At 40.4% G+C, this 19984-nt stretch overlaps 1 protein-coding gene across 11 annotated transcripts in view; it reads right to left on the bottom strand.

Annotated features, from left to right (window-relative positions):
- Cep112 (centrosomal protein 112) overlaps positions 1-19984 on the bottom strand; it is a 432181-nt gene that overhangs the window by 164791 nt on the left and 247406 nt on the right. For all 11 annotated transcript variants that reach the window (XM_076543620.1, XM_076543621.1, XM_042283013.2 and 8 more), the window contains one exon: positions 4555-4785. In XM_076543620.1, the coding sequence (XP_076399735.1) occupies positions 4555-4785 (231 nt within the window). The remainder of the gene's footprint in view (positions 1-4554; positions 4786-19984) is intronic.

Here is a 19984-nt window from a genome sequence, read left to right as displayed (position 1 = left end):
GCTGGAGTTATGGGTATGCATGACTGTACCATTTTCTTCAGGGATATTCTGAGGATTTGAACTCAGGTCCTCACATTTGTGCAAGTGCTCTTACCACTGAATTATCTTCCTTACACTATATTAAGTTTTCTAATCGGGTGATAAGAATTTGGCAACTTTGCAGAATGATTAGCAACTAAACTTTCAGCTTACCAGTACTGATTTAAATTTTTCATAGATGAATCTAAAATGTTTGTTAATTTGTAGAGAAAAATCAATGTTATACTAAAATAAGCTTTATGTTTAACTTATTTAAATAATATGGAAGAAATTATATGAGACACAAATTAATATTTGAATACAAAGATAAATTTTGCCCTATCCAAATTATCTATAATGGATTAAAATCAAATTTGGATGACATATAATTTATTTATCCACACTGTCATACACTAGGGCTATACTGAATTCTTTGATTCACTCACATAACATTTAATGAATGTCTTTTGTGCAAAGCATCATATTTGATCTTGGAGTTTTAAAAAATAATATTCACAAGGCATTCTTTTGACTTAGTCCAGGCATTTTCTGCAGTTGAAATTGCTAAACTCTTGTTTGTACTAGTTCAATAAAACATTTATCAATAAGACAGTATCAAGAAACCAGTACTTGGATTTTATCATATGGACTTTGAGGTTGATATATTCTACCAACTCATCCAAATCAAACAGTCCCCGAGTGTCAGAAGACACACCGCTCTCTTGCGTTTCTTCAGACTGCTCTCTTCTCGGCCCACGTTCCCCTGTGTTCTAGTTAACCTCGTCAGAGCCCTTCTTCCATGATGACAACAGCCACTGTGCTCACTTCTGTCTCTCTGTATGACCTGCATTCTCAGTCCATGAAGTGAACCCCATTCTTCCACACTCACACTGCCCCACTCCATCCTGTGGATGGGAGCATAGTCCCACATTCCCTCTGGATTTCCATGGATCATAATTCCTTACTTCTTGAAACTCCTGACTGCATCAAGATCTGGTGGTAATATTTGCCTATAAGTTCCTTTCAAGTTCTGTCATGGAATTTTTTATCTTTACCAACCCTCTTTCTGCCTCTTTCCTGGATAACAGGTATGTCTCCTGTCACTCACACAATATAAACTAGTGGTGAACATCTCCCATGCACCAGGCTTCTCTAGCATCAGTGGTGCAGCTGAACTGCATGCGAGGTTCTCTGCCTGTGGGACTTGCACTCTAGTGGGCAGAAGGGATAGAGAATAGACAAGAAAGCCCAAATATAAGCATGATTTCATACTGTGAGACGAACTAGAAAGACATTATGAAAGAGGTGGTTAAGTAAGTCAGCCTGTGATGAAGAATGCAGTGAAGGATCCTCTGAGGAGGGCGGAGGGAGGAAGGGAAGGCTAGCTAGTAGAACACTCTAGACCATTATGAGCACGAGGTGGTAGGACCTGGAGGCCGGAGAGTGGCAAATTCCAGGAAGAGACTGACAGCCCACGTTTCTGCACCCTCGAGGCAAGGGCTGAGGTGGGCTTGCTCTCAGCTGTGCACCCTTCTGCTGCCAGAGGCATGCTATCAGCCCTCTTCTGCCAGTCTCCAGACTGGACTACCTCTCATAGCCCCTTCTCTCCAGGTTCAAAATGCTCGAGGTGTTCAGTGTAAAAAGACACTCTGCTTTGACTCCTGCTGATTGTAATGTCAGAGTTTCCCAGTCAACAGAGGACTCCCACATCTGCATGACCTCACTCAACTTTGGCAAATGTGGTTTGCGTCTACACTATCATTTTCAGTATGCTGTCCAAGATCATCAGTGACTTCTCAGCTTCAAATCCAGTGACCTCTCCTCAACCCTCATCCTTCTTGACTCTCTGTCACATTCTTGACAGGTCTGCTTTCCAAAGACTCTTTTTCTGTGTTTCATGAAAATAAATTCTGTACATAATTCTTCTACCTCGATGACCCTTCTGTGACTGAAATGCTTGTCTGACTGTGTTTGTCTGTCTGCCTGCCTCTCCTTCTTCCTTCTTCTTCACCTTCTTCTCATTAGCAGTCTCACTCCCAAAGACACAAGCCAGGCATTCTCTGTGGGCAACTTCTACACCTGTTTTCTCCAGGCCTACCTTTTCCTCAAGTATCCAGAAACATCCTTTCAACAGCAAGTAAACACCACAGCTCATGTTCAGGCAGCACTCTCAAGCCAGCACATTGCTAAGTGAATTAATATGCTTCCTCCCAGCCCTGAGACTTCTTCCACGTTTGCAAATGATTAAGGGGCAAGTTTGCCTTTCACAAGACTCACCAGTCCCCTGCCCTCTGCAATGACTCTCAAGCATGTCCTTTTGGCTTTGTTGCCACGGAGACACTTCGCAACCTCATATGCTTCTCCATCAAGGCCTCAAGAGGATATCTCCTGGACTAGACCAGTTCCCATCAACCCTTCTACTGCTATGCCATCAAAAGGATGCTGACAGAATGATCCTCCTCACGATCCCTAGATCTCGACACTTAATTCCCCAGCATCATCTGTGGCTTCTTGTCACTTACTCAAAGCCGTGGAGACCCCAAGCTCCCTGAGCTATAGTCCAGCCTCATCACCAGCCCCTCTTAGGATCACCCTGTGCATCATGCACATGGTTTTGTTTTTTCTTGTATTTGTTTTTCCCTGTGAGTTGGAATGCTATGCTCCATATCAACTAGTCAAAAATTCCTCAGTTCACTTACACCTAATTTAAATGGCAATGACGCTTGTTAATTTTCCTCAATCTCAACAGGAAATAATTATTTTGCATTTTCCTTTACAGTAGTTATATTCATACTTCTACATGTATTTTTGTCTTGTGGTCTATAATTTCATCATCTTTGAAAACTATCTTTTAAAAGATAATGTCCACCGCCCTTTTCTCTTGCTCTAAGTCACCTCCAGCATCTTGCCTACAGTCTGCTGCATTAGCAGTCTGTCTGTGTGAGGTGCTTCCTAACTCGCAAGGTCCTGCTCCCACCAGCATTAGAGCATTACTATTTTGTACTGTTTTGATGGCAGGCTCAGCAACATCCCACTTACTTGTGCACAAGGCACCTCAGCCTGAATGTATCCCGCATGGCCTGGCCTCTACTCTCACAGTCTTCTGTGGAGCAAAGAGTAACCCCCCAGTCTACTGGCATCTGGCATGACCATGACTGCTCCCAGGCATGCTCTTTCTCTTCCTCAGCCCCACGTATAAACTAACAGTAAATCCTGTCAGCTCTGCCTTTCAAACACACCCTGATTTTTTTTTCTTTTAGGAAATCACAGCTGCTGCTATACTGCCCAGACTCAAGCCCCTCATGGTGTGTTTTAATTATTGCTGTTCTTCATGGCTGGTCTCTCCCTCCTCTTTTGCCCTCCAGCTAGTCCATTTTTTTTTTCATGGAGAGATCCCACTTTACAGGGTCCAGTCTGATTATACCACTACTCTGTTCAAGCATGGATGCCTCCTTTACTCAGAGTCACAGTAATATGTCACACTATGACAACCTCAGGACCTGGGCTGAGGCCCTGAGGACTCCTCTCTGGAGTCTCCTTTGTCATCATTTCCAGCCACACTAGTGTCTGCACTGGTTTTCTAAGAGGCCAGACACACTTTCAGCTCTTTGGAGCATCCTTATTACTTAATTTTGAGTACAGAGCTACTCTGCCAATGGCAAATTGTGTAAAAATCTGACTTCTGTGTGAATTAAGGCACTAAGGCCCCGCCCTAGCTCACACTGTAAAATCTGTGAAATAATGCCTAGAGTGATTGTACAGCTCTTTTGGGGCTCAACATTACTTGAAAAAGAAAAGGAAAAGGAAAAGAGAAGTAGAAGTTGAACAGAATTAGATGATTCTTAAATTTTCCTTTCCAAGTTCTAGTCTGAAGATCCAGCCTGGCATTAAGAAACAAACAAACAAAAGAGCTCCAGGAACAATTTACAGCTGATATGATGAACAGCAATGCTCTTTCAGCACCTGATTAAATATTTCAGCTTTTAAAAAGAATATTCTAGATTGTAACTTAAATGTAATCCAAGCCAAATGTGCAAATACTATATTGATATTTATTTCAATAATATAATATTCTAAATGAACTTATTTCTGCTAAAATACCAACCTAGGAGAATATATCATCATTTTTGTTAGTGTTATTAAAGAGAAATTATGAAGACTAGAAATAACTATTAGACAACAACCTAGGGAAAATGTATAACCCATTCTAAACCTAAGAGAATTCAGAGCTACAGCTCACGTATTCCCTACTCCATGTATGTGATGATGTGATGACACTATTCTATCACAGTATTTAATTATTATGAAAGGGGCTATCCCAGAGACCCCTCCCGTTAGAGTCAAGGGAAAGTTAAGTAGTTCCTTAGAGCATTTGAGCAGTGCATAAGACAGAGCAAGATATTCCAATTGCTCATCTAAATCTGAAGAGTAGATTCATGTCTGCCCACTTCCAGAGACTGAGGACCAGAGCAGGGAGAGTGGGTTTTAAATCTGCACTTCCACAGTCTAAGCAGAGTCCTTCCAACAGCTCCTCACCTTCTCCAGGGTCATCTCGGTCTCGGCAGCGTGCGTCTTTTTCAGCTCCATTTTCGCCCTTTCCGATTCAGCCTTCAGCTTGTTGACAGCGGTCTCGTGGTCCCTCGCAGCCCTCTGCTTTTCTTCCTCTCGAAGAAGACCCAGTTCTACCAGCTGCTGTTTCCTCTGAGAATTCACATTGATCAGCTCTCCCCTCAGCTTATGAACCTGGGCCTCCATGTCAGCAATGATCTAGGCGAAACAGACAGAAGACACATGAGAGAAGTCACAAAGGAACAACTACACAGGGCCAATAATTATACAGCTTCCAAATTCACCTGTCCTTCATGTTCCCACCCGGATCTTTGTGGCTCTCTGTGTCCATCAATCCCACACTGTTCCCTCACCTCAGAGGTAAACGCCACATGGAGAAAGAACCTTTTTCTACACATTCTTTATACACCACCACATTTCCTATGTTTACTTCTTCATAATACCTAAGTTGATGGAATGAGTATTCTTCTGAAACTGGCTTTTTTAAATATTGAACATCAGGTTCTTGGAATTCATCTAATGTCCTTGTGTTTTTGTTATCATATCATTGGTTTTGGCTTTGATTTTGTTATGTCCCTACTTCTATTTTCTTGGATTCTTTCGTATTCCTTCTTCCAATTTCTTATTTTGGATAGCTAACTCATTTTTATCCTTTCTTTTCTGATGTATAAATTCGAAGTTGTGTTCCGTCTGTTTATTTTAGATACATGGTGTTTGGTTATCACTTAGTCCAACACACAGTTAACTTCCTTTACCCTTCCCTTTGACTTGTGAATCATTCAGATGTATGCTTCTTAGCTATAGAATTCACGGACAAGGTTTCCTAAAGCTGCTGTACCAGAGTGCCACAAACTGGGTGGTTTAAAGAACACTAATGTGAGCTAGAGAGGGCTCAGCACTTACGAGCACTCGCTGCTCTGGCAGAACACCCAGGTTTGGATCCCAGCACCCACATGGAAGCTCACAATCACCCATAACTCTAGTCAGAAGGGGGATTCAGTGTCTTCCTCTGTGGGCAGTAGGCCCGCACACAGTGTGCATTTATACATGCAGGCAAACAAACTCTTACACACAAAATAAATAAATCTTTAAAATATTCTCTCCCAGCTCTGGAGGGTAGCAACCTCCAAACCAAGAGCTGTCTGAGTTGGTTGCTTTTGGGGCTCTGAAGAACTCATTCCACTCATCTCTCATAGATGCTGGCATCTGCTGTCCACACTTGGTTTTCCTTGGTGTGTAGACACAGCAATCCAGCTTCTTGTCCACCTTGCCAGCGTTCTCTCTCTCTGAATATCCATGCCTCTATGTTTCACTTTTTCATAAGGGCACTGACCACACTGAGGTCAGGAGTACAGGATGTACCATACCTCCCATTACTAAAAATTGAGAATGTTGGTAAGTATTGTTGCCAAATTTTAAAAAGCTTCATGAAAGATGGCTACGGAATTGGCCTAAACTTTCTACATATGTTGAGTGCTGCATTCTATAAATGTCCATTGGATCAAATATTTATGTTGCTGAAGTCTATGACCTACTGATACATGCAAACATAAGCTATTAGCTAATGATGCACATTAAAATCCCTCACTGTATTGACAAATTTGTCTGTTCCTTTTTGTCAAGTTTCCATTTATGTATTTTGAGATTGCAAGAGACATATCTTGTTCACTGGTTTATTGTTATCAAATAATGATCCTCATATGCCATTATTATTAAGTAATTGCCCGCCTCACCTCCAGCATGAGTTCTGCCATAAAGTCCCTTTTGCCTAGGGTTAATGACATGAACGACAGCTCTTTAGATGTGGGGGTATTTATTTGGTATATTTTATTTAATATTTTACTTTAAAGCTTTCTGCATCTTCAATTTTAAATATATATTATAAACAGCATATTGACTTTCAACTTTCTTTTTAAAATCTTACCAATATTTGTCTTTTAAATATAGCATCTAGTCCAATTAGTTTCCATATACTTAAATATTGCCCTAGTTAAAAAATCTTTTTGTGCTATTTGTACCACTTTTGTACATTTCATATTTTTTCCATTTTGTCTTTTAGTCTAAATAAATCCATTCTTTCCTCCATCATCTTTCTTGTCCTCTCTCGCTGGAAATCATGTGCTCCATTTCCCATCCTGGTTCCTCACTCTTCTGTTCTCACAGTGAATGCCATTTTGTTGCCCTCCACCACATTTTAAGTTCTCTCATGGTAGTTCCGCACCAACCCCTGCAGCGTTTATTGGTCTGAAAGCCTCTTTATGGGTGGGGTTGAGATGCCAGTTTGCAGGGACTTCAGTCCATCTCTGCCTGCTTTCCAGGTCTGCTCTTTGTCTCCAGTGTTCCTTGGGTTCTTTATTTTCCCCTAAGCGTTCACTTGTCTTGTTATTTTGATCAAGCTTGCTACCTTCTAAATCTATGTCGAATCTTTGACAAGTACTTCGAGTTTTTCAGTGAACTCGGCTCTTCTGTTTCCGTAGAGAACCCTCAGTATCTTTCCTCTCACAACACTGCCCACACACCTCGAATTAAATCCTGCTCTTCTTTCATTTCTCTTAATCCTTTCACGTTCCTCATGCACCAGTCTCCACATGTTGTTCGCTTCGGGTTCTGCTAGGCTGTCAGGTCCATCCAGGGTCTACATCTTACATGTTTGGCTCTTGTTTTAGTTTTACTCTTTGTATAGCATGCTCAGAAACTTTACATTCTCTGTCTTTCACTGGATCAAATCCATTTACATTTTCCTTAATCATGACATAACACATTGAACATGACTACTTTCTAGTCCACAGATGACATGCCAAGCAGCAAAGTCTTATAGGCTTCTTTTACTAGTCACAACTTTTAGAGGTTCTGGTTCATAGTGTTCTATTCAACATTTGTGCTCTTAAAAAATGTAAGCTCCTATCTCATGGAAACTGAATAATGCTCAACTGAATCACCAATGGGTTAAGGAAGAAATAAAGAAAGAAATTAAAGACTTCCTAGAGATCAACAAAAAGGAAGACACCACATACCCAAACTTATGGGACACTATGAAAGCAGTGCTAAGAGGGAAATTCATAGCACTAAATGCCCACATAAAGAAGTTGGAGAAATCTCACACTAGTGACTTAACAGCACACTTGAAAGCTCTAGAACAAGAAGAAGCAAAGTCTCCCAGGAAGAATACACGCCAGGAAATTATCAAAGTGAGTGGTGAAATCAATAAAATAGAAACAAAGAGAACAATACAAAAAATTAATGAAACCACGAGTTGGTTCTTTGAGAAAATCAACAAGATAAATAAGCCCTTATCCAAACTAACCAAAAGACAGAGAGAGAAAATCCAAATCAACAAAATCAGAAATGAAAAGGGGGACATAACAACAGACATTGAGGAAATACAGAAAATCATCAGGTCATATTTCAAAAGCCTCTACTCCACAAAACTGGAAAACCTAAAAGAAATGTATAATTTTCTGGATAGGTAGGTACCACATACCTAAGTTAAATCAAGACCAGATAAACTATTTAAATAGTCCAATAACCCCTAAGAAAATAGAAACAGTCATTAAAAGTCTCCCAACCAAAAAAAGCCCAGGACCAGATGGTTTCAGCGCAGAATTCTACCAGATCTTCAAGGAAGAGTTAATATCAATACTCTCTAAATTGTTCCACACAATAGAAACAGAAGGAACATTACCAAACTCCTTCTATGAGGCTACAATTACCCTGATTCCTAAACCAAACAAGGATACAACAAAGAAAGAGAACTACAGACCGATCTCCCTCATGAACATTGATGCAAAAATACTCAATAAAATACTGGCAAACAGACTCCAAGAACACATCAAAACAATTATTCACCATGATCAAGTAGGCTTCATCCTAGGGATGCAAGGGTGGTTCAACACACGAAAGTTCATCAATGTAATACACCATATAATCAAACTCAAAGAAAAAAAACACATGATCATCTCACTAGATGCAGAAAAGGCATTTGACAAAATCCAACACCCCTTCATGATAAAAGTCTTGGAGCGATCAGGAATACATGGAACATACCTAAACATAATAAAGGCAATTTACAGCAATCCAACAGCCAACATCAAATTAAATGGAGAGAAATTCAAAGCAATTCCACTAAAATCAGGAACGAGGCAAGGCTGTCCGCTCTCCCCATACTTATTCAATATAGTACTTGAAGTTATAGCCAGAGCAATAAGACAACATAAGGAGATTAAGGGGATACAAATTGGAAAGGAAGAAGTCAAGCTTTCCCTATTTGCAGATGACATGATAGTATACGTGAGTGACCCCAAAGATTCCACCAAGGAACTGATACAGCTTATAAACACTTTCAGCAACATAGCAGGATACAAGTTCAACTCAAAAAAATCAGTAGCCCTCCTATATACAACGGACAAAGAAGCTGAGAAGGAAATCAGAGATACACCACCCTTTACAATAGCCACAAATGACATAAAATACCTTGGGGTAACACTAACCAAGCAAGTGAAGGACCTATATGATAAGAACTTTAAGTCCCTGAAAAAAGAAATAGAAGAAGATGTCAGAAAATGGAAAGATCTCCCGTGCTCATGGATACGCAGGACCAACATAGTAAAAATGGCAATTTTACCAAAAGCAATCTACAGATTCAATGCAATCCCCATCAAAATACCAACACAATTCTTCACAGATCTGGAAAGAATAATACTCAACTTCATATGGAAAAACAAAAAACTCAGGATAGCCAAAAGAATCCTGTACAATAAGACAACCTCTGGAGGCATCACGATCCCTGACTTCAAGCTCTACTATAAAGCTACAGTAATAAAACAGCTTGGTGTTGGCATAAAAACCGACATGTAGACCAATGGAACCGAATTGAAGACCCTGACATTAATACGCACACCTATGAACATATAATTTTTGACAAAGAAGTACAATGGAAAAAAGAAAGCATCTTCAACAAATGGTGCTGGCATAACTGGATATCAACGTGTAGAAGGCTGCAAATAGATCCATATCTGTCACTGTGCACAAAACTTAAGTCCAAGTGGATAAAGGACCTCAACATAAATCCAGCTACTCTGAACCTGATAGAAGAGAAGGTAGGAAGTAGTCTTGAATGCATTGACACAGGAGATCACTTCCTAATTATAACACCAGTAGCACAGACACTGAGAGAAACAATCAATCAATGGGACCTCTTGAAACTGAGAAGTTAGAGCAAAGGATACGGTCAACAAGGCAAATTGATAGCCTACAGAATGGGAAGAGGTCTTCACCAACCCCACATCTGACAGAGGACTGATATCCAGAATATATAAGGAACTCAAGAAATTAGACATCAAAATGACCAATAGTCCAATTAAGAAATGGGCTATAGAACTAAACAGAGAATTCTAAACAGAGGAAACTCAAATGGCTGAAAGACATTTAAGGAATTGCTCAACATCCCTAATCATCAGGGAAATGCAAATCAAAACAAATCTGAGATACCACCTTACACCTGTCAGAATGGCTAAGATCAAAAACATTGAAGACACCTTATGATGGAGAGGATGTGGAACTAGGGGAACTCTCCTCCACTGCTGGTGGGAATGCAAGCTTGTACAATCACTTTGGAAATCAATATGGCGCTTTCTTAGAAAATTGGGAATCAATCTCCCCCAAGATCCAGCTATACCACTCTTGGGCATATACCCAAGAAATGTTCAATCATACCACAAGGGCACTTGCTCAGCTATGTTCATATCAGCATTGTTTGTAATAGCCAAAACCTGGAAACAATCTAGATGCCCTTCAACTGAAGAATGGATAAATTGTGGCACATATACACAATGGAACACTACTCAGCAGAGAAAAACAATGACGTCATGAGGTTTGCAGGCAAATGGATGGATCCAGAAAAAATCATCCTGAGTGAGGTAACCCAGACTCAGAAAGACAAATATGGTATGTACTCACTCATAGGAGGATACTAGATGTGGAACAAGGATGACTGGACTGCTATTCACACCACCAGGGAGGCTGCCTGGAAAACAGGACCCCAAGAAAGACATGGGGATCGCCCAATGACGGAGAAATGGCTGAGATCTACATGAACAACCTGGACATGAGCGGGAGTAATGAAGGGCAACGGTCAAGAGAAAGAGAGCCTGTGGGAGCGGGAGATCCCAGCTGGATCAAGAACAGAGAGGGAGAACAAGGAATAGGAGACCATGGTAAATGAAGACCACATGAGAAAAGGAAGAAACAAAGTGCTAGAGAGGCCCACAGAAATCCACAAAGATACCCCCACAATAGACTGCTGGCAATGGTCGAGAGACAGCCGGAACTGACCTACTCTGGTGATGGGAAGGCCAAACACCCTAATCGTCGTGCTAGAAACCCCATCCAACGACTGAGGGATCTGGATGCAGAGATCCATGGCTAGGCCCTGGGTGGAGCTCCAGGAGTCTAATTAGTGAGAAAGAAGAGGGTTTATATGAGCGAGAATTGTTGAAACCAAGGTTGGATAAAGCACAGGGACAAATAGCCAAACGAATGGAAACACATGAACTATGAACCAAAGGCTGAGGGGCCCCCAACTGGATCAGGCCCTCTGAATAGGTGAGACAGTTGATTGGCTTGATCTGTTTGGGAGGCATCTAGGCAGTGGTCCTGTGCTCATTGCATGAGTTGGCTGCTTGAACCCTGGGGCTTATGCAGAGATGCTTGGCTCAGTCTGGGACGAGGGAACTAGACCTGCCTGGACTGAATCTACCAGGTTGATCTCAGTCCTTGGGGGAGGCTTTGCCCTGGAGGAGGTAGGAATGGAGGGTGGGCTGGGGGGAAGAGGAGGGGGGCAGGAGGGGGGAGAACAAGGGAATCCGTGGCTGATAAGTAGAACTGAATGGTATTGTAAATTAAAAGGAAAAAAAAAGACAAAAAAAATGTAAGTTCCTATTTTTTGGTATGTTATCTGTGGGGACAAAAGTGGGTGTCTACCAATCGTGTCATTCTGACAGACAAAGGAAACACCAGCATCTCTAGTTAACTTTGAAAAGTCTTTCCTCAATCTTCCCTGATTATTCTGATAATGGGAATGCAGGCAGCAAATCCTTGTGAGAATTGGCTTGCATCTCTGAATTTTTCAGGTGTAGACACCCATTCACTGTTAAAGACTGAAACATAATTCCTCTTTTTCTTCTTGGACAGGGTCACATGTAGCCCAGACTAATTGAACTTATTATGCAGCCAAGGCTGGCCTTGAACTCTCAATCTTCCTGCCTCTGCCTTCTAAGGGCTTGCATCACAGACACGAACCAACACTCCTGGCTTGAGATGGAGTATTTCTGTTTCTGGTTCACTGATGTCCAACTCAACTACACACTATGGGCCCTTTGGTATACCAGCTTTATGCATGTTGATGGACTAAGAGATCCCCTAGCTCAAAGAGGCCCAGACTTTCATGAATGGCCTCTGTACCTCATGAGAGTAGAAAACAAAACAAAACTAATACCCCAACAAAAATTAACCTAGTTTAAAAAATACCTAAAAAGTGAGCCCTTCCTTTAGTCCTTTGCTTATAGATTTCTGTTTTCACTCAGTGTTTGGTATCTGACTATCCCAATTAGTACAACAGCTCCTGGATACAACAAATGACATGCTGCCTATGCTCATGTCCCAGGGATCCACATGGCTGTTTCTGTGCTGGTCCCATGACGTGTTTGTTACTCTGGCTCCGTAATGTACCTTGAAACCAAGTACAGTGGCACTTCCAGCTCTATTTATTTGTACCTAGGATTGCTTTGGCTACCCTGTATTTTGTAGTTCCAAATAAATTTTAAAATGGGAAAGGAGAATATGGTCAAAGTACATTATATATGCATACTTATGAAAATAAAATGAGAAAAGTTTATTACATAAAATGGAAAGGTAAAAAGAAAAGAAAATGTTTAATTTCTATTATTAGCTATGAACACAACATTTCTCAAAACACTATGGTAACATACACCATGCATGATGTAGTTAAAATGAACATTTAAAACACCAGTATTCCCCTAACTGGAAACCAGAGAACCCAAAAGGGACAGCAACATGAAGTGTTTTTACCATGTTAAAAAGCGAACAAAGCTAGCGCTGGCAGTGTGGCTTGGTGGGTAAGGTGCTCGTTGCACAGGCTTGGTGTTCTGAGTTCAATCGCCAGAAGCCATGCCATGACAGGGCCATGGCCCACTTTTGCACTCACAGCAGGTGTGGGTGCTTGAACTAAGTCTGCACAAGATGCAGGCAATCAGAATTCCAGCACGGAAGCTGAACTGCTTTTGGTAGCTGCAGGCTGCTAGGGTAGAGAGGTTTAGTTTTCCTCACGGATGTGCTGCTGCTAGGCTGCCTGTGCTCCAGTGGGTGGCCTCACACAAAAGTGCAAGAGGACAGTACTAACTGAGATCAGGGAAAGGTCTGGGAGGAGATGGAGGATGGGAATAGGGGTGGGTATGATCAAAACGTGTGTGTGTGTGTGTGTGTGTGTGTGTGTGTGTGTGTGTGTGTGAATTCTCAAAGAATAAATATACATTTAAAAATAAATTTTTGTAAGAATTAAAATAACTATACTTCACCATCAACAAAAATATCCATTGTTTTATTTAAAAACTTTACTACTTCTACTTACTAAATGATAACTTGGAGTTTTGAAATATTTAGTTTGCACATGGCATCTTATACAGATTATTTGATTTAATTGTTGTGGTAATTCACTGATAGATACTGCAATTCTGCAATAATACAATTGCAAACTGCAATGACATACTGTGAGTCCCTCATTTTGCACTGAGGAAGATCATCCCTGGCTGGCCTGCTGAGCCTGCTCCTTACTCAACCTATTCCAGGTGGAGCACAAAGATATTTATGTTTGAACGTGTTTAATGATGAAAGAAGGCTAAGCTGATACTGCCCCCTTTTTATTCTGTCTCTGTAAGAATGCCAACTTAAAAATCACCTCAGAAGAATGCATAGGAGGACTTCCATAAAAAGCCAGCTCTCATAAATGTGCACTAGAAAAGATAAGTCTTTTTCCTTCTGAAAATACATGGGATGTTTTAAAGCTTGTTTCCCCTTTCATAGGGACCTATACATTTGCATATCAATAGATAGCCACAGATCAATTGTCTTTGAAAAGAGTCTTTTGCTTCTTATTCCTTGTTTTTTAGTGATTCCTCCTATCTTGATAATTAAAATAAATAGTCATTTAATTAAATTGAGAATAGATGAGGACACTAAGATTGGACAAACAGAAACACTAGACATGCTTCTGAAAACAAAATACTTTAAAAGGCTCCCTCATTTCCAGGTTACAAAGCAGACTGGCTGTCCTGCCCAATCAACACTGTGGAACCCTCAGGAAGCATGACTCTGGAGCTCCAGGTCAATAAATACCTTCAAAGAACAAAAAAACCTCCAAGAAGCTCCCAAGTGAAATTAAGGCAGTCCCAACATACAAACCAGCAGGAAGCTGATGTGAGCTCTTTTGGCAAGTGCCTCTCCCTTCTGTTGTCATGAGACAATCAACTCTTATCAAGTTGTCTTATTGATAATTATTGAAAATCACATGATAAATTTGTAAACAAATTACAAAGAAATTTTGCTTTAGGGTACATTGGCAAAGTTATTTGCACAAAAGATACAATTATGTTTCCCCCATCAAATTGATCTAGAGAAATATCTAGTCCACTTATGGTATGACCCACAGTGTGCATGTGCAGGATTTACTCTACGCCTCCCTGGTGCTGCACTGCATCATGTATATTCTATTAGCTGACTTGATATGTGATGCTGAATTAGAGAAAGGAGTATTTAATTGCTGGCAATATGGGCACTCACACTGCTTAAGTTTGGTGATTTTCAAAAGGAAAATCTTTCCTGAAAATGCATCAACTAAGTATAGACAAAATGAAATGATAAGAGAGAACTTAAGGGTGAGGGCTTCACTTATGCCATAGCATGTGTTGATAACTAGACGGATTTGAGCACCAGCATCAATGAGAAACAGGTGCTCTCGTGTTGCCCTACTATTGTAAATAACAAGTTATAAAATTTCATCTATGTGACTGATATAAAGTAGCTGAATTACTGAAAATTTCACAGGCAGGGGATAGAGAGATGGCTCAGTGGTTAAAAGCATTAGCACAGGATCTAGTTTTGGTTCTCATCATCAACATGGTGGTTCACAACCTTTTGTACTCCAGTAACAGGGGATCTGACACCATCTTCTGGCTTCCTCAGGTACTAGGCCCATATGAGATACACATACACACATGTAGCCAAAACAAATCATTTAAAAAATTTCACAGGTTACTAAAGGCTGTGTTGCTGTGGATATTGTTCTGTATAAATAAAACACTGATTGGCCCCTGACACCTCCTGACACCAAGGCCCAGATGATCCAACATCCAGAACGGTTTCAAGGCAACTGGCTCAGACAATACACCCTCACAGACTACTCCATAATCCTAAAATTTTCTTTGTGTCCCCATAAGATACAAAGCCCCCCTGTGGCAGGAAGTAGTAAGAGAAGCTACGCCCAAATTCCCAAATATACCAAGCTGGCTTTAGAGATGGAATTGGCTCACTCCTGCTCTAAACCCAGGCATATTGCTAAAATAAAAGGTTAAGAGATTCTTGGGTCCATATCAGAAAAGCCCTCTGGTATGGGATAGAGAGAAACCAATATTTTTATTTAAAACAGGTTGATTATAAATGCGATCTCTTTCTAAAAAAGAAAAGGGGAAGTGCTGTGGATGTCGTTCTATATAAATAAAACACTGATTGGCCAGTGGTCAGTGGCCAGGCAGGAAGCAGGCGGGACAAGGAGAGAAGAATTCTACGAAGTGGAAGGCTGAGGAAGGGAGACACTGCCAGCTGCTGCCATGACAAGCAGCATGTGAAGATGCCGGTAAGCCACGAGCCACATGGCAAGGTATAGATTTATAGAAATGGATTAATATAAGATATAAGAACAGTTAGCAAGAAGCCTGCCATGGCCATACAGTCTATAAGCAATATAAGTCCTCTGTGTGTTTACTTGGTTGGGTCTGAGCAGCTGTGGGACTGGCGGGTTAGAAAGATTTGTCCTGACTGTGGGCCAGGCAGGACTAGAAAAACTCAAGCTACACTGTGTCTGTAAGAAAACACACCACAAGCACAAATGTTTTCAAATTGACTTTCAATCAATAATTAAAAATGTACTGCCAGTTTCCTTAGAAAGCTAATAATCTCAAAGCCGCTTAGAATCTCACAAGTTCTGGCAACAGAAAGGCAAGGTTCAAACACCCTACAGATGATTATGAATTGCCCAGATCACCATCAAACTAGCCAGAAATAAAATTTATAAATACATTCATAAAAATATAATGTAACTTACATTGAGGGCATGATGTTAACCAGTTGGATTATTTTCCAAGTTGAAAACTTATTTTTCAGACCTTTTGGTATAAAAGCACATCAGTAAAATCCTGACACATGAAGCTGCATCAGCAATCTCTGTCATCTTTTACAAAAATTCCATGAACAAGCACAATATGCTTAAACTTTTCAATGTTACTCCTTAAAATTATGTGTAATTTACTATGTTTAATACATATGTATTATATAAAAGTAATCATGATAGGAAACACCAGGAAAAAAATTCCCTAAGGAATTTTGAGAAGAAAATATAAACTACACACACACCATAACAGATAAGAAGGAACCGTGAGAGCTGAGATGAGGAAGCAGTAGCTTCTAGCTAGGAAAGGCTCTGCAAAACTAACTTGTAGCCAGAAGCTTTTCTGTATCCCGCCCGCCAGTTCCCTGTTCTCCTGCCACTTGTAAATAACCACACAGAGGCTTAATATTAACTACAAACTGTACTAAATAAAACCAATAACCTCAGCTGGACCTTGAGAAGAAGAAATGGCATCTGTAGATAGGCATAGACAGGATATTTCAGATATACAAAGAATGAGAAGCATGAAAGAAACCAGACACCAAATTAAAGAGAAATGAGGAAATACTGGAAAAAAAATAGTATAGATATTAAAGAATCCAGAATGTTATAAGATTGATTAAATATACTCAAGAGAGACAGGAAGGCTCACTGAGTTCAGAGTAGAATGGATGGGTATAATTTTAGAAGCAGAATTCTAAGTGTTAAATAACTAAATGCATGCTGAAGGCAAGAAAAGAGGAAGACTGTTGAGTTACCATCCTGACTTCAACCAGTTTCATAATTGAGGTATTCTGAGAGTCCCTCAAGAAGTGAAACAACTGAATCTTGCATGAGACTTTTTTTTTTTTAATTTTACAATACAATTCGGTTATACATATCAGCCACGAATTCCCTTGTTCTCCCCCCTCCAACGCCCCTTCCTTTCCCCCCAGCCCCCTTACATTCCTACCTCCTCCAGGGCAAAGCCTCCCCCGAGGAGGACTGATATCAACCTGGTAGACTCAGTCCAGGCAGGTCCAGTCCCCTCCTCCCAGGCCGAGGGAAGCGACCCTGCATAAGTCCCAGGTTTCAAACAGCTAACTCATGCAATGAGCACAGGACCTGGTCCCACTGCCTGGATGACTCCCAAACAGATCAAGCCAATCAACTGTCTCACCCATTCAGAGGGCATGATCCAGTTGGGGGCCCCTCAGCCATTGGTTCATAGTTCATGTGTTTCCATTCTTTTGGCTATTTGTCCCTGTGCTTTATCCAACCTTGGTCTCAACAATTCTTGTTTTTTGATGTCTTCATTCATAGAAAGAATTGAATCATGAAAAGGAAAAAACAAAACAAAGCAAACCACGCTCAGGTTGTATTTCATGTTCTGAAAGCAGAGAAACTAACAAAGCAAACACCAAAGGCAAGGCACTGTGGAAGAAACACAGGACACATCATATTGTGGCTCCAGAGCAAGGATCACAGCTGGAGAACACAGCTGTCCTGGAATATACCAGAAATCTGGAACTGGTAAAGTGGTTTCAGAGCAAGTGTTTTCTATTCTCAGCTGAAGCAAATATCAATTCCCCTTTGAAGAAAAGTTTTCTTAGGTAAAAGCCTTCAAGTGTTTCTTAACATTAACAATGGGAATACAGAAAAACCATCAAAAAATCATCATGAACGAGTTAGCCTTCCTGTGCTCTGTAATCATCAGAATAAGCATAAAACAAAGTATTCGCTAAAGAGCTGAGGACACAGTCACCAAGACAGTGCCTATAGGCAGATAGGACGGGCGAAGGAAGGCAGTTAAAGCACAGTAGCAGCAAACAGTTAAATGTAGATGGGAACTTAAGAAAGCACCCACATTACAGCCAAGCAAACCAGGAAATGACAACCAATGAAGGAGATGGTTGCAGCTATGGAGGGAAAGAGAGACCCCAACATATGTCTGATTAGAATTTGAGGAAGAGAAAGGTGATGACGGGGAACTTTCAGTGACAGGAGAATTTTTGAAAAGTGAGAAGTAGAGAGTAGAACATCTGCCAAGCAGGGGAGAAGCGAGGGAAGACCAGCGGCATTGTCCTAGCATGCTTTCCAGAAGAGGCAGGTGCTAAATGACCAGCCACACACAGCAGAATACACAGTCTCACTCATATGTGAGATCTAAAAATATGAAGGATTTCAATACCTAGAACAAAACAGTGGTCACCAGGGATGTTGGCAGGGGTGGGAGAAGAAAACAGGGATAGGAAAGTCAGAGGACAAAGTTGCACAAGTGTAGATTGAACAAGCTTAGTTACATGGGACAGCCGGAAGATCTGACTGCTATGGGTGTACAGGCAATGGGCGTTACTATGTGTGTTCATTTACTTCATGCAGTATCATCTGACTACCCATGCAGATCCTTCAGCATCATCTTTGTATTAACTCAACTTAAAAGTTTTAAAAAGAAGAAATGAAGGGGGAAAAGGAGGGATTGGAGGAATGAAGAAGAAAATAGTAGCATGGATAAGCACTTTAAAAACTTTATTAACACATTGTCCTAAATTTTAATTTTATTCTATACATAATAATGGATATATTTTAAGAATCCATTCTGATCCCTCATTCTAGATTTGTTTTTACTGGTACTTTTAAAATATTCTTGACTGTGAAAACAGACTGTTAGCAATCTGAAAGAAAGAAGTCATTAACAATTCAGTACTGAATGAGAAAATAAAGTTGAAGCACTCACACTGCCTGATTTCAGGACTTCCTATAAAGCTACAGTGAATGTTGGCAGAGACAGTGCAGAATCAGCAAGGCCCACATATACAGACTGAGGAAGAGAATATAGCCCAGAAGGACTCACACAAACTGCCAGCAGGTCTTTCTAAAGCCTGGAAGGCTATACAATGGAAACTTCTAAAGCTCATGGTTCTGAGACAATTAAATATACATTAAAAAATCAACCAAGATATAATCATCACTCCTTTCATAAAAATTAGATGTAAGTGAACTGTGGACATAAAGGTAAACACAAACCCTCAGAACAGAAGGGCTGGGGTACAGATCATCAATCACTGCTTAGCATCACAAAGTCCTGCACCTGATCTTCAGTGCTACAAAAATAAACACAAAAAATAAAAACATAAAAACTTAGAGGAGAAAAAAATGGGAGGAAATGTATCAGGCCTTGACTACTTGTTATTAGATATATCAGCATAATCCATGAAATAGAAACACTGATACAAGGAAAAATATTTTAAAAATTTAAATGGATACCCCATGAAAGCTATGTTAAAAGCATGACAAGATAATCCATAGAACAGGAGAAAAGTGCAAAGCAGAGGACACAACAAATGTAATGAAACTATGGGGAGAAAGGTCACACCCAAGCCCCATAGGAAAATTCATCGTGTAAATGTACTTAGATGTACTTATGAAATTGAAGTAGTGGCCTTCCAAAAACTGGTGGCATCAGAGGCCTATCTTCTACAACACTGCAATTGAATTAGCTGACAACAAGTGACCAAACACGGAGAGAAAAGGAAGATAGTTCCCCCAGAGACTTCAGAATTAAAAGCACCCACTTTCACTCAGGGTTCAGGATAAAATGAAAAGGGAATGTGGAGTATCTGGAGCAGATCTGTGGAAGGACACCGGTCCTTTTCACATTGGTGCTGCTTTAGACAGGAATGGAAGGGGTGGGGACAGCAGGTCAGGGGTGATGGAAAGTATTTCACTGTATCTATTTTTGTAGCTTACAAATTCTGATTGATGTTACTTATTTCCTAACCTAAATAAATCCATAACATTTAAGTAAGATGTTTATAAATGACTGATAATTACAGTGTCCCTTCTTAAATCTTAGAAGATGAAACCTCAATCAAGGAAATGAGTCTTATGTGTGCTACTTATTTAAAATGCTGATTATTAATAATATAGGCAAATTGATTAATATATTAGCTAAGGAGATTA

Source organism: Peromyscus maniculatus, chromosome 8, assembly GCF_049852395.1.
Source record: "Peromyscus maniculatus bairdii isolate BWxNUB_F1_BW_parent chromosome 8, HU_Pman_BW_mat_3.1, whole genome shotgun sequence".
In the NCBI taxonomy this organism is placed as follows: domain Eukaryota; kingdom Metazoa; phylum Chordata; class Mammalia; order Rodentia; family Cricetidae; genus Peromyscus; species Peromyscus maniculatus.
This window is presented reverse-complemented; position numbering and strand designations above follow the sequence as displayed.